At 47.0% G+C, this 23,013-nt stretch overlaps 1 protein-coding gene across 1 annotated transcript; it reads left to right on the top strand.

Moving 5' to 3' along the window:
* The first annotated feature begins 2,572 nt into the window (after window positions 1-2,572).
* On the top strand, window positions 2,573-21,998 carry NYX (nyctalopin). The gene is made up of 3 exons (XM_044234739.1): window positions 2,573-2,609; window positions 10,801-10,884; window positions 20,590-21,998. The coding sequence occupies exons 1-3, from the start codon at window positions 2,573-2,575 to the stop codon at window positions 21,996-21,998; spliced, it is 1,530 nt and encodes a 509-aa protein (XP_044090674.1).
* Window positions 21,999-23,013: the final 1,015 nt, after the last annotated feature.

The following is a 23,013-nucleotide window of genomic DNA, read 5'->3' as shown; positions in this document are numbered from 1 at the left end:
TATATCTTTGTCTCAGGATCTGTTTCTGGGGGAATGTGAACCAAACATGAGGACATGTGTTGCATGAATGAAGCGATTGCCAATTCCTTCCAGGGCTCTCCTGGGTGTGTGTCTGATTTGCCTCATATGACATGAAACAGGGCACCTTGGAGCACCTGGCTGGCTCAGCTGGAAGAGCATTCGACTCTTGATCTCAGAGTCATGAGTTCAAGCCCCATGTTGAGTGTGGGGATTACAGAAATTTAAAAAAAAAAAAAAAAAGGAAAGAGGGCACCTTTGCTTTTTTTCACTTGGAATCAATCTTCACATGTCCGTGCCCTCCGTCCCCCCTCCTCCCCCAATGGTCTTATCTCCACGTGGTGTGTGTGTGTCTGTGTGTGCAAGCAGGAGGGATCGGAGGCAGAGAAATAGAAACAATCTGGTTTCGTATCCGAGTCTTCTCCAAGAGTGTGCACAGGAGGTGGCTGAATGCCTGAACCCACGAATCCACAGGAGGAATTCTGACTTTTCCCCTCACTCGTGGCCCCTAGCTGTGTCCCTGCGGGGCTGCCCCCGACCCCAACCCGTGCAGCAGGAATTACGAAGAAACACCAGGGCTTCCCACCCCTCCTCTGCTGACAGGAAGCTTTTCTAGAAGGCCACCTGCAAAAGCAGAGTGTTGCTTCCTGGGCCGCTTCTGTTTCACAGGGTTACTTGCACCCTGCTCCTCCCTTTTCCTTCTTATCAGCTACCAACAGCATTGCAACATTGTCAGCACGAGTGCAGCGGGTGTGGCTGGGGGCCAGACTGCCTCGATCTTTGAAGTTTCTCCCTTAGGGTATACCAGTCCTTCTCGGTGGCACTTCCTGTGACCACCCCCACCCTCTTGCTTTTAACCCCTTGGGACCCTTGGGATCAGTTTTTGATAGCAAGGTGGCTTGTTCTCCAGCTGTGGTCCGTGGTGCTAGCTGGCCTGGCGGTTGGGTCCTTTCCTTTCCCCACCGAGGGTCTCTGACCGCTCCTGACTTTGCATCTGGGAGAAATGTCTGATTTCCTAGGTAGAGAAGGTCTTCCTCAGGGAGGTCCTTGGCCCAGAGCGACAGCCCAGGTCTTCCTCAGGACAGGTCCTTGGCCCAAGAGCCTGGAGAGGACTGAAGGAGAGGTGGGTCCAGGAAGCCGCGGGCAAGGACTGTGGGTGCGGACACGCTGTTCCAGCCGCCTTCCAGCCTGGGCAGCGGTTTCGTTTGTAAGGCCATGCACCCATTTCTACCCCATCGCCAGGATGCTTTCCTTCCCAGCAGAGGTTATAGCAAGTTCAGCCTTATATTGGTTTACAAGGCCCAAGCGCAAGAAAACCAAAATTCTCCAGGCACGGCAGGGGCGGACGTCTAGATTTGCACCCCGAGCCCCGGTTGTGGGAAGGGAACTCCAGGCTTCCATCCATCGGGCGCCAGCATACCAAGGTCAGGCCAGCCAGGATGTGGGCTGTCTCCCCGTGGGTGGTTCTAAGTCCTGGGTACCTGGCAGGTCAGTCCCAGCAGAGCAGAGAGCCGGATCCTACAGCCAAGCTTGCTGGGGCCAGAAGAATGTGGGGGGCACCCAAACTGCCCCCTCCGCTCCCCTAAACCAGCTCCCACACCCATGGGAATCTGGTGAAAATGGAGAGCTCTGTCCCTTCCCCACCTCTCCAGGTTATATAACAGTGTCTTTGTTAAAAATGCTGATAATGCTGTTTGGCAGCCGCAGGAAGCCAGTTTCTGGCTACATATTGCTTGGGGGCTGGGGCTGGGGTCAGGGCAGGAGGTGGGGTCTGTGGGGGTTGGTTTAAGGAGAGAAAGGGGCCAGGCAGATGGAGAGGCCAAGGCCTGGAGATAAAGCCGATTGGTGTGTCAGCAAAATCTGTCCCGGGCTTTGGTGATTCGAAAGGCAGACAAATTCTTTCATCTCTGTTAATCCTCATCTGATACAGGATTTTCCTGCCATTAAATCTGGAGAAAGAAACATAAGCACTCGAACCTGCACAAGCAAGTATTTCTCCTCGACTCCTGCTCCATCTCCCCCTCCCCACCTCCACTCCCCTTTACTTCTCTGCTGGACCATTTTTTAGGTCTGTGGCTGCCAGACTTAGGAGATGGATGGGCTTGGGGAGCCGAAGGGCGCCTTGGAGGAGGAGCAGGACCAGGCAGACCCCCAGGACAGTAAGCGACATTTGGGGACTGACTATTCATGAATGCTTCTCAGCAGAGGTCTCTTCTCTGTCCATTTGCTTGCTGGGTTGTCAGTGAGTCCATCTGTGTTGCTGTCAGGGTTCTAGTCTGATGAAGGGTTTCCAAACAGAGCCAAGCTGTCAATTGGGGGCGGGGGGACCTTCTGGTGGGCTCTTGTTACTGGTTTCTCTTAAGACCAAGATCGATGGGGAGAAGTGAGTGTGAAGAAGAGGGCAAAGGCAGGGCATTCAGGAGGAAGTGCACAGGTGTGGGGAGGGGCCTGTGTGTCCCCATTCTCCAGGGACCCCTCCTGGGCGCTCGGTGACCTGTGCTGTCTCCCTTCAGGTAGGGAGTCCACAGCTGGGTGGTTCTAAGCCACCGGGTGGATGAAAGACCACGGGATGCTGGTCCTGCTGCTGCATGGTGAGTTCCAAGGCCCCTTCCTTCTGACCCCCAGCAGATAGATGCCAGTGGGGGCAGGGGTTGGAGAGCCCATAGAAGATTCTAGAAGATGCATGGAAACCACAGGGCTTCTACCCAAGGAGCTTGGTCTTCAAGTGGCTTCCATGAAAGCCGTACATGGACACCATGTACAGAACTGTGATCAGGGGGGAGGGAATGGAGAATGAGATAAAACAGAACAGGTGGGGGGTTTAGTTTGCTTGTTTGTTTGTTGAAAAACAGAATTCCTGAGCCAAATATATGAAATAACATTTTGGCAATTTTCTTATTCTAATTTCAGATATGAGTTCTTTTTCTTTTTTTTAATTTTTAAAAAGATTTTATTGATTTGAGAGAGGGAGAGACAGCAAGAGAGGGAACACAAGCAGGATGAGCGGGAGAGGGAGAAGCAGGCTTCCTGCTGAGCAGGGAGCCCCACTCGGGGCTCAATCCTAGGACCCTGGGACCATGACCTGAGCCCAAGGCAGATGCCTCATGACTGAGCCACCCAGGCGCCCCATCATTTTCTTATTCTAATTTCCGATACAACTTCATTGGTGTAATCACCAAGAACTACAGTGGTCATATTACTTTAAGCTTATTTAGTTTTAAAAAAATTCCTTAACCATCTTCCTAAAGGAAGAAGAAAAAAATGAAAATATCAGGTGGGAATTGTGTGATTATGGATGTTGAAACATTCTTCCCCAAGGTTTTTGGTCCTATTGTTACGTGGGTTTTAATATAACAGAATTTTTTTGCCACACCTCTGCAGACCCACTTGCTCAAAGCCGAGATCGCCCAGGAGGAAAAAAATCCCTTGGTAAATTCTGCAGCAAAGGATTCTACACAAAGAATCTGTTTTTCTGGCCCTTGGGTGAATGTAATTATTTGAGGTGATAAGTACCCATGTGATAGACGTCTGTGTGCAGTGCTGGCAGAGAAAATTTTGCCAGATAATTCCAAAATGGTAGTAATAGAATCTTCTTACCCTTTATTCCACTTTTTCAAAAAGTAGAGCTTGGTCTATTCAGTGAGTCAACAGTACACTCCAGGGATATTATGAGGGGTATAATTGGACAGCTTTTGTCCTTGAGAAGCTTGCATTCCTTTATGGAAGATCTAATACATAAATGAGAAACAGAATTGGAACAAGGTGTAGGGAACACTGTGATAAGCAGAACATGACTTTCTACACTGAGGAGCCTCCAAAGGACAGAGGTTGACATATAATTACGAACAGCCAGCTCCTTGCCGTATCTTCTACCTAGAAAGGACATGAAGTTTGATTGACTCATTGGGACAGAATGTTTGGTTCTCTGAGCCAGCATGATTTTCAGTGTGTACCCAAAGCTCTCCCATCCCTGACAGAATGCAGACAGTATTCCTAGCCTGCGCATGGCAAAACGGGAGCTGTTCTTGCTGCCGCAGAAACCCGAAATACATCCAGACTTCTTGTGACAAGTTGGAGAGCTTAGCAGTGACATCATTTGCTAACAATAGCTGCACTTAAAATTAATGACCGTCTCCACATCCCCTGGCGCTTTAATTTAAAACACACTCAGCAGCACAGACAATATTACTCTGACTACAAGTCACAGGATTATGAACGACATGTTCCCGAGAAGCAGGCAGGGATAGGGTTGTACCTCCTTAGCTAGGGAAAAAAAAAATGATTAAATGAGCCTGACAAAACAAGGTCGTGGGGGAATCAGACGTGGCTCACGGCAGGGCAAATCTGGGACAAAAGCGGAACAGAAATTCTCTGGACAAGAGGGTTCACTGGAAGTGCCTCCCTTCCCCTCCCCTCCCTTCCCTTCCCCTCTCTGCTCCTCCCCTTCCCGCCCCTCCCCTCTCCACCATGGGAGCTTCTTTGGGGTCTTCCTGCTGTCCACAGCGTAATATCCCAATTCCTTGCTTTACAGGTTTCCTCACCCAGGGCTTGTTCTAAACCACAAGTCTCTAACAAGGGCCCGGGTTTCTGTTTTATTCACCTTTCCGTCTCTAGAATCTAAGACATTGTAGGTGCTTGTAAAGATTTGTTAAATGGGTGAAGCCGCCCAGATGAGAACCGTTACAGTACCTGATAGAGGCCTTGCACCTAAAAAAATCTGTATCTAGTTCAGAAACTCTTCAAAATCAATAATAAGACAACCCATTACAATTTTTTTAAAATGATGAACCTCTATGCCCAATGTGGGGCTCGAATTCACGACCCCAAGATCGAGTCACATGCTCTCCCAACTGAGCCAGCCAGGTGCCCCCTAAGACAACCCGTCTTTAAAATATGGGCAGCACATTTTGAATAGCTCTTTCATCAAAGAAGATATACAGATGACTAGCAAGTACATGAAAAGATACTCAACTTTATTAGTCATCAGGGAGATGCAAATGAAACCCACAAGGAGATACCACTTCACACCCACTAGGATGGCTAGAGTTAAAAAGACATAGCAAGTGTTGGTGTGGATGTGAAGCAACTGAGATACTTACCATCTGACCCAGCAATTCCTCTCCTAGGTAAATGCTAACTGAAAACACGTGTCTGTAGCAAGACTCACCCACAAATCCTTCCGTCAGCCTTAGTCACCACAGGTGAAAACTGGAAAACAAACCAAATGCCCATTCACAGGTGACTGAACACACAAATTGGGGTACAGCCACACGGTGGAATATTGTCCAGCAGTAAAAATGAACCACTGGGGCCTCTGGGTGGCTCAGTTCGTTGAGCGTTCAACTCTTGGTTTGGGCTTAGGTCATGATGTCAGGGCCATGGGATCGAGTCCCACATCTGGCTGCATGTTCAGCAAGGAGTCTGTGAAGGTTTCTCTTTCCCTCTCCCTCTGCTGCTCCCTGAGATCTCTCTGTCTCTCTCAAATAAGTAAATAAATCTTTAAAAAAATGAAGGAGCAAGTGACATTCAGACAACACAGATGCATCTCACAAACATCATGTTGACTGAAAAAAACCATTTGATTCCATTTATATGAAGTTCTAGAATAGGCAAAACGAATCTACAGTTCAGAAAGCGGATCAGTGGTTGTCTGGAGCTGCGGATGGGGAGGGGACTGCTGTCAATGGGACCCGAGGAAACTTTCTGAATGGTAGGAATGTTCTAAATCCCGTGTAGAGTGGAGCTTACACAGATGTGTTGCATTTGTTATACACTTAAAATGGGTACATTTCCATTGAGGTAAATTATACCTTAATCAACTTGACTTAAAAGAGAAAAGGAAGTCTGTAGGGAGAGAGCGCCTGCACCCCAAAGAGAACACATCCTTTATTAATGAGACTCACCTGCTGTGCAGTGAAGGGCAGTATGCGTGCGCCATTCATTGGTGTCGTTGCATGGATAAGTAGCTCGTTGGCTTTGATTGTAGAGTAGTACTCCTTGAATGGGGGCTACTAGTTTGTTCATCATTCATTCCCCCCATTGAAACAAGTAGAGCACTTGTTTCAGTTTGGGGCGATTATCAATATTTAGGCCCGGAGGCCTTCCTGGGGCCTTGTGTTCTACTCCTCCTATGGGACAGCTCTCTACCATAGGATTCGCAGGGCCTGTGAGGCCATCAGCAGAACACCCTTCCTGAGACACACCAGTTTCTCCATCCCCCATGACGCACATTAGTCAGCAAAGCTGAGGGGTGAATCTAGGATCCTCTCTGTCTTTACTGTCACAAAAGGTATGCTTGTGGCATGAGAAGGAAGTTCCGGGATTACCGTGAGGTCAGAGGCCATGGGATGGTCTCCCCCACTGCCTCTCCATTTCCCCCAGCCCATTTTGTTTTGAAAATCCAGCACTGGGTCTTGGCCTGAGGAGCAATCCGGACAGCATTTGCAGGGAGTGGGAGGAGAATGACTTCCAGAGCCAAAGTGGCTGAAGAGATTTTGCTGAAAGCAGAAAATGACCATATTTTCCCTTGCTATTTTGGTTTCGTGAGGCACAAGTTCTTTGAAAACAATGAGGATGAAGAAACACTTAAAACTCAGTCTGTGGTTGGAAACTCCATGAATAACTGTTCTCCTCAGCAGACCTCAAGGGGAAAAGCACACATCTGAAAATCGGAGGGCCTCTGGAGGAGAAATTCCTCAGCTGGTCTACATTAAGACCTCATTCTATGGGGCATCTGAACCCAGCCTTCCCTGCCTCCCTGCAGTGCGGAGGTGGTCAACACATCAGACCCGAACACAAAAGCAGGGACCCATTTCTGTATTTGCCTAGATTTCGGACACCTTGTAACATTCACTATTATTATTATTTTTTTATTGAAGTAAAATTCACACAACATAAAATTAACCATGAACCATTTTCTTTATGAGAGAGAGAGAAAGTGCACCTGCATGCGTGGTGAGAGGTGAGGAGAGGCAGAGAGAGAGAGAGACTTATGCAGACTCCATGCCCAGCATGGAACCCAATGTGCGGGCTCGATCTCAGGACCCCCAGATCATGCCCTGAGCCAAAATCAAGAAATCAGGAGTTGGATGCTTAACTGACTGAGCCACCCAGCTGCCCTAATCATAAACCATTTTAAATTCTTTAATTTTTTTTTTTTTAGAGTAGGCTCCAAACATGACATCAAGACCTGAGCTAAGAGTTGGACGCTTAACTGACTGAGCCATCCAGGTGCCCCAAACCATGAACCATTTTAAAGTGTACAGTTTGGCAGCATTGAGCACATTCACAATGTTGTGCAACCATCACCTCTATTTCCAAGGCATTTGCATCACCCCGAAAGGAAACCTTCTACCTATTAGGCAGTCACTCCGCATTCTTACTACTCCCAGCCCCTGGCAGACACTAACCTACTTTCTGTCTCTACGGCTTTGCCTCTTCTGGGCATTTCATGTAAATGGAATCCTACAGTATGTGGCCTGTGTGTCTGGCTGCTTTCCCCTAGCCTAATGTTTGTTTGTTAGATTTATTTATTTATTTGAGAGAGAAATCACGGGGGCGGGGCAGAGGGAGAGGGAGAGAATATCAAGCATACTCCATGCTGAGCTTGGAGGGCAACGGGATCAATCTCATGACCCTGAGATCATGACCTGAGCCGAGTTGGATGCTTAACCAACTGTGCCACCCAGGCACCCCCAGCATAACGTTTCTGAGGTTCATCCACATTTAGTGTGTATCGCTACTTCATTCCTTTTTATGGCAGAATAATATTTCATGGTGTGGACAGACCACATTTTGTTTATCCATTCATCTGTTGATGGACATTTGTTTCTCTCTTTGGGCTATTGTGAATAACGCTGCTATGAACTTTCATGCCCAAGTATTTATTTATTTATTTATTTATTTATTTATTTTTTAAAGATTTTATTTTATTTATTTGAGAGAGAGACAGTGAGAGAGAGAATGAGCGAGGAGAAGGTCAGAGAGCGAAGCAGACTCCCCATGGAGCTGGGAGCCTGATGTGGGACTCGATCCCGGGACTCCAGGATCACGCCCTGAGCCGGAGGCAGTCGTTTAACCAACAGCGCCACCCAGGCGTCCCCATGCCCAAGTATTTATTAGAACACCTGCTTTCAATTCCTTTGCGTATATACCTAAGGAGTGGAATTGCTGGGGCATATGGTAATTCTAGGTTATACCTTGTAACATTTTATACCATGTGGATAAATCCCATTTTTTATTTTTTAAAGATTTTTATTTGTTTATTTGACAGAGATCACAAGTAGGCAGAGAAGCAGGCTCCCTCCTGAGCAGAAAGCCCGACAAGGGGCTCGATCCCAGGACTCTGGGATCATGACTTGAGCCGAAGGCAGAGGCTTTAACCTACTGAGCCACCCAGGTGACCAATAAATCCCCCCCTTTTTTTTTTTAAAGATTTTATTTATTTATTTGTCAGAGAGAGTGAGCGAGAGCGAGCATAGGCAGACAGAGTGGAAGGCAGAGTCAGAGGGAGAAGCAGGCTCCCCGCAGAGCAAGGAGCCCGATGCGGGACTCGATCCCAGGACGCTGGGATCATGACCTGAGCCGAAGGCAGCTGCTTAACCAACTGAGCCACCCAGGCGTCCCTAAATCCCATTTTTTTAAAAGATTTTATTTATTTATTTGATAGGCAGAGATCACAAGTAGGCAGAGAGGCATGCAGAGAGAGAGGAGGAAGCAGGCTCCCCGCTGAGCAGAGAGCCTGATGTGGGGCTCGATCCCAGTTCTGGGATCATGACCCGAGCTGAAGGCAGAGGCTTTAACCCACTGAGCCACCCAGGCGCCCCCCAATAAATCCCATTTTAATAAAGTCGGTCCACCTGGTGATTCTAATGTGCAGCCCAGGCAGAGAACCATTCTAGACTCTTCCTTGCAGTCTACTTGTTGTAATTTCACTAGTCTCATACTTCGTGTCTTGCTTTCCACTTTGGGGGCACACCTCCATGTGGTCCTTGAAGTACTAGTCTCTTGGTGAGATTTAATCCTGTGGCAACAGTGCCTCGTGGAGCTTGCTGTTAGCTTTATCCCATGCTTTCACAGCTGTTTTGAGCTTTACAACTCATCCGTTCCTGTTACAGATGAGGGAACTGAGATTCGGAAACCTTGGCTGAGGTTAAAGCAAAACAAAACGCTCAAGAGAGCAGTGTGAGAAGGCAGGGATGAAAGGCAGTGTCATCAGAGTTTATGAGAGAATGAGAGAGGCCGTGCCCTCAGGATGAGTGCTTCCAGATTGAATGCTCTGGAAAGCCCCGTATTCGTAACCCTGAGCTGTGACAGAGCCTAGCTGAGCAGCGGCCAGTCCTGAGACCGGGCCAGGTTGGCTGAATTTCCCATCTTCCTCTCCCAATGTCAGACTGGGAAAGTCTGAAACCTTTTCAGATTTCTACACGGATCCTTCTCAAAAATACTGGTGTGCGAACAGAAATTACTCAGCAACTGCCGGGGAGTTTGACCTTCACCTCTCACAAACTGTGATCTTTATTTTAATTCGGTAAATGTTTTTCTGGCCAAGGGATCCCAGTGGAACTTGGCCCTGGACAGCCGAGGAGATTTGTTTTTGGAACGATCACTGCTGATGACAGGAGAGGCCCCTTTTCATTTGCATTTGGAAAAATCAGGGATGGCCTCAACAAATTTTGATTCTATATTCTATTTATTGTGCCAGTGAATAGCAAGGAGCTTCCTTTTGGTTGAGGGGCACCGCCTGGTCCTGAATTTGAGTAGCTTTTTCTTTTAAGGTGGAATGTTCACGAGTTCTTTGTGGGGGAGTAAGGGGCCAGAAGGAGGAGCTGGTGCAGATATTAAGGGGACCTGTTTCACCTCTGATGCTGTTTTGGATTCTTGTTGTAAACCACAGCACCTACTTAAGGTACTGTTGAAGCCAAGAAAGGGTTATTCAGGGTTGTGAGGTATTCCCAGTTTTCCTGGTTAGGGCCCACTGCACTGCCCAGAGCAACGCCTGAGCCAGGGAGCCGGACAGCTCCAGCAAAGGCCCTGAGGCCACCACCACTGGTGGACCCAGCTGGCAGCTCCTGGGCGTCATGCTGGGCACTGGGTCCCAGAAATAATACCCCAAGAGCCTGAAAATCCAGATACCTCTGCCGTCATCCTGGCCAGAAAATGGTTTCTGCCTTGCACTTACTTCTGAATCCAAGTGTCCCTTTGGGTGTCCAATCGGCAAAACTAGGTCACATGCCTCGGCCCTAACTGTAAGGGACATTGGGAAAGAGAATTTCTGGCTTCTATCTTGAGGAGAAGGACTTATAATGTAGAAAATTCCCTAAATGTAGAAAGAGTATTTAAAAGTTGCCGGGTAGCCAGAAAAAGTATCAAACATCCTCTACTATCAGAGATGGTTTGGTCGCAAGGAACAGAAATCCACTTGTCCACACAGATGGTTTGAGTAGGTTTAAAAAATGGAAATGAGGAAACGTCATAGAAACAGCTATAAACTAGCGAGCCTTCTGGGAACTAGCGAGCTGGCGGGGAACTTCCCGCTCTTCTTTATCTCCATCTCTGTGATTCTCACATTGGGGTTTTGTCCTCTGTCCGCACACCAGCTTCCTCACCTTGCCCTGGACTCCTGCTCCCTTGTAACTCTGACTGGCACGTGGCTCTGGTAACAAACCTAGCCCCAGTATTGTACTGGCTGATGCCCACCATTTCACTGCCCATTCTATGTTCACAGCCAGTTAGTGGGGAGGGGGCAGGGGCTGTTGAATGAATCTGATTGGCTCTGCTTAGGTCAAATGTTTATCCCCAGTCCAAACAGCTGTGTCTGGGAGGAGGTGGCAGAGACCCATGGGGTTCTGGTACTTTTTCTTAGAGGTGGTGGTTGGCAACAGCTGCTGCCCAACCGGGAAAATGAGAGCCAGAAGGGCCCCTAAAGGGCAGGAAGTGCGGGCCCTTCAGTTTATAGTTAAAGAGATGGAAGCTCTTTGGGTGTGTCCGGTGGGGAAGAGTACAGCATAATGGAAAGACCAAAACCAAAGGTTGATGTCATTTAACCACTTTGAACCTCAGTTTCCTCTTTCATGAGAAGAGAATAATACTTACCTTGCAGATTGTCATATGAAATGAGAAAAAGGTAGCAAGCTTAGCTTTGAGCAAACACTAATTAAAAAGAAACCCACAAAATCTGATTAATTTGAACTCTATGATACATGCTCCTATCACCCAGATAACATTCCCAAACTACGTCTTACAGATATTTGCTGTCTTTTGGGACCGAGTTCATCTGCAGGCCTTACTCTGTTGAGCCCTCAGAGCCCCCCTGCCAACGGCTCTGTTCTGGGACTGCATAGAAGTATAATCTTATAGTATGTACCCTTTTGTGTCAAGTTTCTGTGGCTCAGCATAATGTTTTTGTTGTTTGTATCAATGGTTGGTTCCTTTTTCTTTCTCTACTGTTGGGTAGTTTCCAATTTTTATCTGTTCTGAATAAGCCACTATGAGCATTCTTGTACAGTCTTCATGTGGACCTTTCTTTTCTTTCTCTTGGGTAAATACTTAGGAGTGGAATTGCTGAGTCATAGGGTAGGCATATGTTCAGCTTTAATAGACACTGCCAAAGCTTTGCAGAGTTCCCGAACTATTTTCCACTCCCGCCAACCATGGGAGAATCCAGTTGGTCTACATCTTTGCCAGCATTTGGGGTTGTCAGTCTTTTGAATTGTCGCCATTCTAGTGGGTGTATAAGGAAATCTCATTGTTTTAATTGGCACTTCCCTAATGACTACTTAATATATTCTTTCATGAAGTGTCTCAAGTCTTTTACCCATTTTTATTTAGTTGTCTTTTCATTATTTGTTTGTAGTTGTTTTTATATTCTGTATACAAGTCATATACATATATGGTATATATATATGTGTATATATGTATACACTGTATTACTTTCCTTGATATCTTTTTTTTTAAGTTGCTTTATTAGGGCACCTGGGTGCTGCAGTTAATTAAATGTCTCGCTCTTAGTTTCAGCCCAGGTCATGATCTCAGGGTCATGAGATCGAGCCCCATGTCGGGCTCTGTGTGGGGCTCCACATGGGACTCTGTGACAGACTCAGCACTCAGCATGGAGTCTGCTTAAATTTCTCTCTCCCTCTGCCCTTCCCCACACACTCGCTCATGCTCTCTTGTGCTCTCTCTCTCAAATAATCTTAAAAAAAACCCCAACTTCTTGAAATATAATTGATGTTTAACAAACTGAACATATTTGAAGTGTACCCTTGTGAAACCATCAGCGCAATCAAGATAAATGACATATCCATTACCTCCAAGATTTATGCCCCTGTAAGGTTCCTCCTTCCATGTCCCTCTCTGTCTCCCCACCCATCCTGGGCCGACCACTGGTCTTTCTGTTACTACAGAGTAATGGTCACGTACGTGGAATCAGATCCTATGTACTTTTTTTTGTTTGTACAGCAAGATTTTACTCAGCAAGATTATCTTGAGATTCATCCATTTCTTTTTATCACCCAGTAGTATTCAGTTGTGTGGCTACATGATAATTTGTTTACCTGTTCAGACTTGGTGGGTGTTAATGTTGTTTCCAGTTCTGTGTTACTCTGATTAAAGCAGCTGTGAACAGTCATGCCCAAGTCTTTTTAAAAAAAAGTTATTTATTAATTTATTTATTTGGCCAGAGAGAGAGAGAGATCACAAGTAGGTAGAGAGGCAGGCGGTGGCGGGTGGGAGGCAGAGAGCCCAATGCGGGGCTCGATCCCAGGACCCTGAGGCCATGACCTGAGCTGAAGGCAGAGGCTTAATCCACTGAGCCACCCAGGCGCCTCGTGCCCAAGTGTTTTGTATGGACATACGCTTTTATTTCCCTAGGAGTAGAATGGATGAATCATAAGGTAGGTGTATGTTTAATTTTAAAGGAAGTGCCACATTGTTTCCAATGTGGTGGTACCACTTTACACTCCCGCCAACCTTGTAAGAGGGTCGCAGTTACTCCATATGCTCTTCAATACTTGGTATGTTGATCTTTATAATTTTAGTCATTCTAATAGGATGCAATTCTAATTAGCATTTCCCTAACAACTAAGGATGTTGACCATATTTTCATGTTTGCCTTTTGTGTATCTTTTTTTGGTCAAGTGTTTCTTCACATATTTTGCCCATTTATTAATTGGGTTATCTGTTTTCTTATCACTGAGTTTTGAGAGTTCTTTATATATTTTAGATACAAGTCTTTTATGAGATATATATACAGAGAAAATACATAGCTATTTTCTCCCAGTCTGTGGCCCGTCTTTCCATTCCCCCTCCCCCGTTTTTTAAAATGATTGATTGATTGATTTTAGAGAGAGAGCACGCGCAAGCTCAACCTAATGAGGGGCAGGGGCGAGGGAGAATCCTGAAGCAGGATTCTCTGAGTGTGGAGCCCAATGCAGGGCTCAATGCAGGGCTCAACGCGGGTCTTGATCCCAGGACCCTGAGATCCTGACCTGAGCTGAAATAAAGAGTCAGATGCTTAATCATCTGCATCACCCAGAAACCCCACTTTTCATTCTCTTAACAGTGTCTTTCAAAGAGCAGACTTCTTTTATTTTGGTAAAGTCCAAGTTATTATTTTCCTCTTTTATGTTTTTTTTTTTTTTACTTTTTGGTTCTAAGAAGACCTAGCTTACCATTAGGTCACAAAAGATATTCTTTTATATTGTCTTCAAGAAGCTTTATAGTCTTAGCTTTTACATTTAGGTCTGTGGTCCACCTAAAATAAGTTTTTGTGTGTAGTGTGAGATGGGGGCCAAGGTTCTTTTTTATTTTCTAGGGATTGCAATATGCATCTTTAATTTATTGTCGTCTGCCTTGAATTAATCTTATACTGCTTCATCTATAATGTAAGATTCTTACAAGAGTACAATTCAGTTTTACTTCCCTTCTTATCCTTTATGCTCTAGTCATATTTGTCATTTACAAATGTTATAAACTCCACAGTGCATTGCTCTTTTGACTTTAAACAATCAGTTACCTGTTAAGCAATTAAGGTGAGAAAAAAGTCTTTTTGTGACATTATTGGCCATTTCCATTACTCTTCATTCCATATTTCCCTTGTGACATTATTGGCCATTTCCATTACTCTTCATTCCATATTTCCCTTCAGGCTAAAGAACATCTTTGTTTCTTGTGCGGAAGATCTGTTAGGGATGAATTTTCTTTTACTTTTTCTTTTTTTAAGATTTTATTTATTTATTTGACAGAGATCACAAGTATGCAGAGAGGCAGGCAGAGAGAGAGGGGGAAGCAGGCTCCCTGCTGAGCAGAGAGCCCGATGCGGGGCTCAATCCCAGGACCCTGGGATCATGACCTGAGCTGAAGGCAGAGGCTTTAACCCACTGAGCCACCCAGGTGCCCCTTTATTTTTTAAAAAATATTTTATTTATTTATTTATTTATTTGAGAGAGAGAGAGAGAGAAAGAAAGAGCAGAGGGAGAGGGAGAAGTAGACTCCACACAGAGCATGGAGCCCTTCTTGGGGCTTGATCGCAGGACCCTGAGATCATGACCTGAGCCAAAATCAAGAGTTGGATGCTTCACTGACTGAGCCAGCCAGGCACCCCTTTTCCAGCTCTTTAAAAGATGCAATTTCAGGGGGCACCTGGCTGCTCACTTGGTAGAGCATGGGGCTTTTGATCTTGGGGTTATGAGTTCAAGCCCCACATTGGGCATAGAGTTTACTTAAAATTTTTTTTAAAAGATATATTTTATTGTCTTATAGCCTCTGTGGGTCAGCCATTGTTCTTATTGTTGTGTACTCTACATAATGTCTTTTTTCTTTGGACGCTTTAAAGAATTTTCTATCTTTGGTTTTCAGCAGTTTGACTATGATGAGTCTAGAAGTATATTTGTGTGTGTATGTGTATGTGATGTTACTTGGGGTTTGCTGGGCTTCTTGGTTTTAATCAAATTTTAGAAATTGTCAATTATTTTTCTGCTGTATTCTCTTTCTTCTGTACTTTTAAACTCCAAAACATGCATGGTCATCCAATTGCTTGATATTATCCCATAGATCATTGAAGTTCCAATCATATTTTTTCCAGTCTTTTTTTTTTCTTCTGTGCTTCTGTAATTTCTGTTGACTTCTCTTCAAGTTCATGAAATCTTTTTTTTCTGCTGTGTCCAATCTGTTTTTCTTATTCAATCAGTTTTTAAAAATTTCAAATATTGTGGTGTGCCTAGGTGGCTCAGTTGGTTGGATGTCCAACTTGTCATTTCGGCTCAGGTCATGATCTCAGTGTCCTAGGATTGAGCCCCGCATCAGGCTCCATGCTCTGCAGGGAGTCTGCTGGAGGATTCTTCCTTTTCTCTCTCTCTCCTTCCCCAGCCATGCTCTCTGAAATAAATCTTCAAATATTATATTGTTGTTTCAGCACTAAGATTTCCATTGGGCTCATTGTTAGTTTCACGATCTCTTCTAAGATTCAAATTTTCCATGTCTTCACCCATTATATCCATCTTCTCCTGGAAATTTCTTAGCATATTTATAATTAATCCTTGTTTGGTAATTCCAACATCTCAGCAGTCTTTGGGTCTGCCTCTGTTAACTACTTTTTTTTTTCCTTTTGACAAGTGTCATGTTTTGCTACTTCACATATCTAGTATTATTTGTATACAAGTAGTAGTTACAAGGAAATCTAGATTCTATATCTTCCTTTGAAGAGTGTTGAATTTTGCATGGCATTCACTGAAAGTACTGACTGGCAGGTCACCTTGATACTGGGGAGGCTTACTTTTAGGTTTTGTTACGGTAGGCCTAGTGCAGTTTTGCCCTTTGTCCTGGGAAATGGTCTTCACTGCTAAGGTGTGGCCTTCTGGGATTTCCATAGAAAGCCTGAGGTATTTTATAAGCCCTTCTAACTTGGTAGACCTTGAACTTTTAATCTGTCTCCCATTACTGGGAAATTGTTGAAATCTTTGGTTAGTGCTTTTGGCCTTCACTTCTTGGCTCCTTGGAGTCACTCCACATATATGCACGTTAGGACTCAAACAAAGATCTGAGGGGAGTCTGTATGCCAGTTTTGTGGCTCCTTCTTTTCCGTGTTTTGCCTCTTCAATTTCCAGACACTGTGGCAGCTGTAATACTCTGACTTCTAGTGCATCAGTCTGATAAGACTCTTGCTTTCTGCTTGAACTCTACTCCCTATCTGTAGCATGGACTTGAAAATGCCCTAAGACGGGGCGCCTGGGTGACTCAGTGGGTTAAAGCCTCTGCCTTTAGCTCAGGTCATGATCCCAGGGTCATGGGATCGAGCCCCGCATCGGGCTCTCTGCTCAGCAGGGAGCCTGCGTCCTCCTCTCTCTCTGTCTGCTTCTATGCCTACTTGTGATCTCTGTCTGTAAAAAGAATAAGTAAAATCTTAAAAAAAAATGACCTAAGAGGAAAAGGCAGTTTTCTTTTCATTTTCATTTTTATAATTATTTTTTAAAATTCCGTTAGAGTTAACATACAGTGTTATTTAGGTATAAGAGGAAAAGTCAGATAAATATGTCTTCACCTAGTTTGCCTCTCATTTTTAAAAATTAATTTGTTTTAGAGAGGGAAGGAGGGGGAGGGGCAGAGAGAGAGGGAGATTGAGAATCTTTTTTTTTTTTAAAAGATTTATTTATTTATTTACTTGACAGAGAGAGATTACAAGTAGGCAGAGAGGCAGGCAGAGAGAGAGGAGGAAGCAGGCTCCCTGCTGAGCAGAGAGCCCGATGTGGGGCTCTATCCCACGACCCTGAGATCATGACCTGAGCCGAAGGCAGCGGCTTAACCCACTGAGCCACCCAGGCGCCCGGAGATTGAGAATCTTAAGCAGACTCCATGCCCAGCTTGGAGGGAGACCTGGGGGTTTGATCTCAAGATCCTGAGATCATGACCTGAGCCAAAACCAAGAAATCAAGAGTTGGAGGTTGAACCGCCTGAACCACCATGCCCCAGCTTCTCATCTTTTAAGGGTTGTATCTACTCTGGTTGCCTATTTAAGTTGCTCTCTCGTGTCTTCAAAGTTTTTTTTTGTTTAAGTATTTTTTCAGTTTACACTAGCTATCAGCAGGAATGTTAGTCTGATACAAGCTCCTGTGCCATTACTGCAAGCAGAACTCACCCAAATATGTTATTATTTTTTAAAAAAAATTTGTTTTAGTGCCCTACTTTTCTGAATCATTAGACATACACTTAGTCTTCATATTGGGTAAACCCATACTGGATTTTGGTTGTCTGTTCTGAGAATTTACTTGATTTCATTTGAATTTCACTAAGTAATCCAGTAAATTAGTAATTCCTAATGGCTCTTAAAGTTTCAAAGGTTGAAAATAGATCTCTAATAGTGACAACATCTTGAGTGTTTCAAGTTCAAAATAAATCTTAATCTATTTTCTGAAATAGGGAATACATCCACATGGTTCAACATTTAAGATAAAAACAACACACAAGCGGTGCCTGGGTGGCTCAGTGGGTTAAGCCGCTGCCTTCAGCTCAGGTCATGATCTCAGGGTGGTGGGATAGAGCCCCACATCAGGCTCTCTGCTCAGCAGGGGGCCTGCTTCCTCCTCTCTCTGCCTGCCTGTCTGCCTACTTGTGATCTCTGTCAAAGAAATAAATAAAATTTTTAAAAAAGGACACAATAAAAAGCTTCACTCCCACCCCTGTTGCATTTTTTTTTTAAAGATTTTATTTATTTCTTTGACAGAGATCACAAGTAGGCAGAGAGGCAGGCAGAGAGAGAGAGGAGGAAGCGGGTTCCCTGCAGAGCAGAGAGGCCAATGCGGGGCTCGATCCGAGGACCCTGGGACCATGACCTGAGCCGAAGGCACAGGCTTTAACCCACTGAGCCACCCAGGCACCCCTGTTGCATATGTTTTAGAAAAGCTGGTAGCTCCATTTTATTAACTAATTCCAGTCATAATCCCAGGAATTCCTTGACAAAGAGGTTTTTTTTTTTTTTTAACCAAACTTAAAAAAAATTATTTATTTATTTATTTGAGAGAGAATGAGAGAGAGAGAGAGAGACCATGAGAAGGGGGAGGGTCAGGAGAAGCAGACTCCCTGCTTCGCGGGGAGCCCAATATGGGACTCAGTCCCAGGATTCCAGGATCACGACCTGAGCTGAAGGCAGTCCCTTAACTAACTGAGCCACCCAGGTGTCCTAAACTTTCCTTTTAAAAGATTTTATGTATTTATTTGACCCAGAGAGAAAGAGAGAGAGACAGAGAACACAAGCAGGGGGAGCAGGAGAAGGAGAAGCAGACTCCCCCCTGAGCAGGGAACCCAATGTCGGACTTGATCCCAAGACCCTGGGATCCTGACCTGAGCTGAAGGCAAACACGTAACTGACTGAGCCACCCAGGCGACCTGTTTTTTTTTTAATAGATTTTAAAATTTATTCATTTGACAGAGATACAGAGACAGCACAAGCAGGGCGAGAGGCAGAGGGAGAGGGAGAAGCAGACTCCCTGCTGAGCAGGGAGCCCGATGTGGGGCTCGATCCCACATCGAGCTGAGCCGAAGGCAGATGCTTAACCATCTGAGCCACCCATGTGCCCCTTATGTTTTGTTTTTAATAAATGACATTCTCCAGGAGGAATCATTACAGAGGAAGGCATCAATTCCATTTAATTCTGCAAACATTTAGTGTGTCGGGAACAATGTTAGCTATTGTGGAGTAGAAACATGAGTCATACAGTTGAGAGCGCACTTCTCTTAATTAAAAAGGAGAAGAGAGTAGAATGAAGGACTATTTGTAAGGAAATCTGATGCCTTCTACTTGACCCAGTTGGAAGAGTTGTGATAGAAAAAGGTCCTATCCCTGCCCAGCTGACGCCTGGAGTTAAGGTTATATTCTTGGCTCTGTCTCTCTAAAAGGTTTTCTCTCTAGCCCAGCTGCTGCCCTGTTTACAGTTAAGCTCAGCACAAGGTCCAAGAACCTTGCTGGAAGCTTGGTGTCTAGTTCATAGGGAGAGGTTAGAACTAAGTCAAGCCTCTGTAATATTAGAATGTTTAACTAGCTACAGTTTACAACAGAGGGGTTGCTCAAAGGGCTGAGTGTTCTCCAGCCAAGTCTGAAAAAGCTGAACCCCTTCCTAGCAGCTGAAAAAACATGGATTGTCCACAACAAATGTACTGAAGGCCCTGGAAGCTGAACAAAGCCACAGAGGCAGCAGCAAGCAGATTCTGCACACTCCTTGTGTGGCCACACCTTCAGGTTCCTACAAGGGCTCCAAGGCAGGGTAATGGGTACACAGTGGGAGGGACTGAATGGCAGGTCAGGGATGATTGCTAGGAATTTGGGAGTACTGCTGAGGGAGGCTAGAAATTATGAGTGTCAGTGGTCAGGTTTACCTCTGGGTACCTTTGTTCCTCTGCAGGAATTTCAGATCGAGCACACTCCACCTGTGAGCTGCTCCTGGCCAGATAAAACCCGTGTTTCTTCCATGCTGCCTTTTCCATTGGAACTCAAGATGGGGCTTAGGACCTCTGGCTACCATTCTGTTTTGCTGCAGGTGGCAAGCCTCCTGGAGGGCTTTTGAAGCCTTTATCTGATTCTCCATTCATATGCTCAGAACAAAATTAACTTATAAACACCATTCTCTCCTGTGATGATTTAGAAAAGTCTCTAGAGAGCAAGGGCTGGTGAATGATAATTAACTCCATGGTGTCCACAGTTATTTTTTTGAGATGCATAAGCAGGTCATTGTAAATTTAGAATGCTGTCCTTATGGCTTAAATGTGGTGATTGTTAAAAACGATTGACAGAATTTTCTTTCTTGACTAACCTCCTGTTCCTTAAATCTCATTCATGAGGCTTAATTTTCTCAAGGGGGGGGTAAGTTTTCAGTTATTGAATTCTTACAGCGGCAGGGACTAGAGCAGCACCAATAAAAATATAATGCAAGCCACAAATGTTTAAATTTTCTAAGTAGCCCCATTAAAAATATAAAAAGAAACAGTTGGTATTAGTTTTAATATTTTAGTTAACCCAATATTTCTAAAATGTCATTTCAACACATAATATAAGAATTATTGATAACTCTTTTTTTTTTTTTGGTACTGTTTGAGACATGCTGTATATTTTACACTTCCAGCACATCTCAATTCGGGCTAGGCATATTTCAAATGCTCAGTAGCTACATGTGGCTAGTGACGAGACGGTATTGGGCAGCGCAGGACTAGAGCACAGGCAGCGGTGATGCCCTCCAGGTCCCCCTACGCATGCAATGAACCCCCTAGGCCGAATTCTAGGAGAGCATCAAGTGATGTTGCAGGCGGGAGGGTGTTCCGAATTGGGTCAGATGCCAGAATCCCACCTGGGATTTGCCGGTGAAGATAACTGGAAAGCAAAGGGGTGGGTGGCATGGGTGGGGAACCTGTGCCGGGAAGGTCTGGGACCTGGAAAGAAGGCATTAGGAGGGCACAGTTATGCAGGAGGTGTGAGAACTTGGTGGGTAGAGGGCAGAATCCTGCTAAGTGGACAGGTAGGACTTCACTGGTGCGACCCTTTGACGGTTGTTCCTTTTCTGTCTTCTCTCCGTGCTCCTCACCTCCCAGCGGTGGTCTTCAGCCTGCCCAGCGTCTGGGCGGAGGAGGCCTGCACGCGCACCTGCCCCGCCGCCTGCGCCTGCAGCAGCACGGAGCGCGGCTGTTCCGTGCGCTGTGACCGCGCCGGCCTCCTGCGGGTGCCGGCCGAGTTCCCGTGCGAGGCGGCTTCCATCGACCTGGACCGGAACGGCCTGCGCTTCCTGGGCGAGCGGGCCTTTGGCACGCTGCCGTCGCTGCGCCGCCTGTCTCTGCGCCACAACAACCTGTCCTTCATCACGCCCGGCGCCTTCAAGGGCCTCCCGCGGTTGGCCGAGCTGCGCCTGGCGCACAACGGCGAGCTGCGCTACCTGCACGCGCGCACCTTCGCCGCCCTCGGCCGCCTCCGCCGGCTCGACCTGGCCTCCTGCCGCCTCTTCACGGTGCCCGAGCGCCTCCTGGCCGAGCTGCCCGCCCTGCGCGAGCTCGCCGCCTTCGACAACCTCTTCCGCCGCGTGCCCGGCGCGCTGCGCGGCCTGGCCAACCTGACGCATGCGCACCTAGAGCGCAGCCGCATCGAGGCGGTGGCCTCCAGCTCGCTGCAGGGCATGAGGCGCCTGCGCACGCTCAGCCTGCAGGCCAACCGCGTCCGTGCGGTGCACGCAGGCGCCTTTCGCGACTGCGGCGCCTTGGAGCACCTGCTGCTCAACGACAACCGGCTGGGAGAGCTGCCCGCGGAAGCCTTCGTAGGCCTGCGCCGCCTGCGTACGCTCAACCTGGGTGGCAACGCGCTGGGCCTCGTGGCGCGCGCCTGGTTCGCGGACCTGGCGGAGCTTGAGCTGCTCTACCTGGACCGCAACAGCATCGCCTTTGTGGAGGAGGGCGCCTTCCAGAACCTCTCGGGCCTCCTCGCTCTGCACCTCAATGGCAATCACCTCACTGTGCTGGCCTGGGCCGCCTTCCAGCCTGGCTTCTTCCTGGGCCGCCTCTTTCTCTTCCGCAACCCATGGCGCTGTGACTGCCACCTGGAGTGGCTGCGGGACTGGATGGAGAGCTCTGGGCGCGTGTCTGACGTGCCGTGCGCCGCCCCGGGCTCTGTGGCTGGCCTAGACCTCAGCCAGGTGGCCTTTGGGCACTCTTCCGATGGCCTCTGTGTGGACCCCGAGGAGCTGAACCTCACCGCATCCAGTTCAGGCCCGTCCTCAGAGCCAGAGGCCACCACCGTGAGTAGGTTCAGCAGCCTCCTCTCCAAGCTGCTGGCCCCGAGGGCCCCAGTGGAGGAGGTGACCAACACCACCGAGGGGCCGCTCAACATCTCCCTGTCCGACAGCCTCCCCTCCACCGGGGTGGTCGTCTGCGCCCACAACGCCCGGGTTCTCCTCGGCTCCGGTCTCCTGCTCAGTGTGGCCCAGCACGCAGTGTTTGTCCTACACGGGAACTGACCTTGCCCCAGTGGGGTGGCCCAGATTGCCTTGGCCAGTGGGGAAAAGTGTAGTTAACTGGCCTGGAGATTGTTTGTGGTGGGGGGGAGAGGGGAACAGGGCGGGGGCAGATGGTGAAAATTCCAGCCCAGGATGGAAGGGACAGTTAACTTTCAGAGATGGCTCTAGGAAGAGGAGAACCCCCGGCAATGCCACGCCAGGGATGGGGTGGAGGTGGAGAGAGGAATGGATTTCTGCTCATGTCACATGGGCATCAGTTGGAGAAGAGAAGCAAGAGTGAACGTGGGGGGCGCCTGGGTGGCTCAGTGGGTTAAGCCGCTGCCTTCGGCTCAGGTCATGATCTCAGGGTCCTGGGATCGAGTCCCGCATCGGGCTCTCTGCTCAGCAGGGAGCCTGCTTCCCTCTCTCTCTCTCTGCCTGCCTCTCTGTCTACTTGTGATTTCTCTCTGTCAAATAAATAAATAAAATCTTTAAAAAAAAAAAAAAAAAGAGTGAACGTGGGCCCTCCAGTGAGAAGATTAGGAATTGGAAGCTCCTAGGGCTACAGGGCTCTACCCCATCACTTGCCCCCATCTTCCAGGAAACAGACTCCAGTGCCGGAAATAGCGTCAATCCAGTGGCTAAGTACCAAGAACTGTGCCAGTTTTGCTGGTGGGACTGCCCATTAAGCCCAGTCCCTTTGTTTTCTACTACAGTTGCCCTCCCCCTCACTGAGGGGCACAGGGCGCTAGAGTCCAGGAAGATGGACAGAACAGGAGAGAAGGGGAATGTGAGAGGAACTTAGACCCAAGGGGTTGGCGTTGGTTCTTGGGGTCTGGAATGTGTCAGGAGGCATTGAAAACAAAGATCCATTTCACTTACTTCACAGTTATTCCCAGGGGTGGCCTTAGCCACAAAACAACTTTAGGGCAGGGTAGGGGGAGAAAAGGTGGGGGATGGGGTTTTCCGTATACAACTAAGTGTGTGAAATACTAAGATTTAAAAAAAAGTCAAACAAGTTTCTTTATTGCAAGTT

Source organism: Neovison vison, chromosome X (assembly GCF_020171115.1).
Source record: "Neovison vison isolate M4711 chromosome X, ASM_NN_V1, whole genome shotgun sequence".
Lineage (NCBI taxonomy): Eukaryota > Metazoa > Chordata > Mammalia > Carnivora > Mustelidae > Neogale > Neogale vison.
Note: the sequence above shows the minus strand (reverse complement) of the source record. Positions and strands in the feature narration are given on the sequence as shown.

Excerpts from the sequence above, each read along its gene's own strand:
- NYX (XM_044234739.1), top strand. The coding sequence starts at position 2,573 with ATGAAAGACCACGGGATGCTGGTCCTGCTGCTGCATG. Across the intron at positions 2,610-10,800 it reads GCTGGTCCTGCTGCTGCATG|GTCAAATGTTTATCCCCAGT; the intron begins GTGAGTTCCAAG and ends GGCTCTGCTTAG. Across the intron at positions 10,885-20,589 it reads TCTGGTACTTTTTCTTAGAG|CGGTGGTCTTCAGCCTGCCC; the intron begins GTGGTGGTTGGC and ends CTCACCTCCCAG.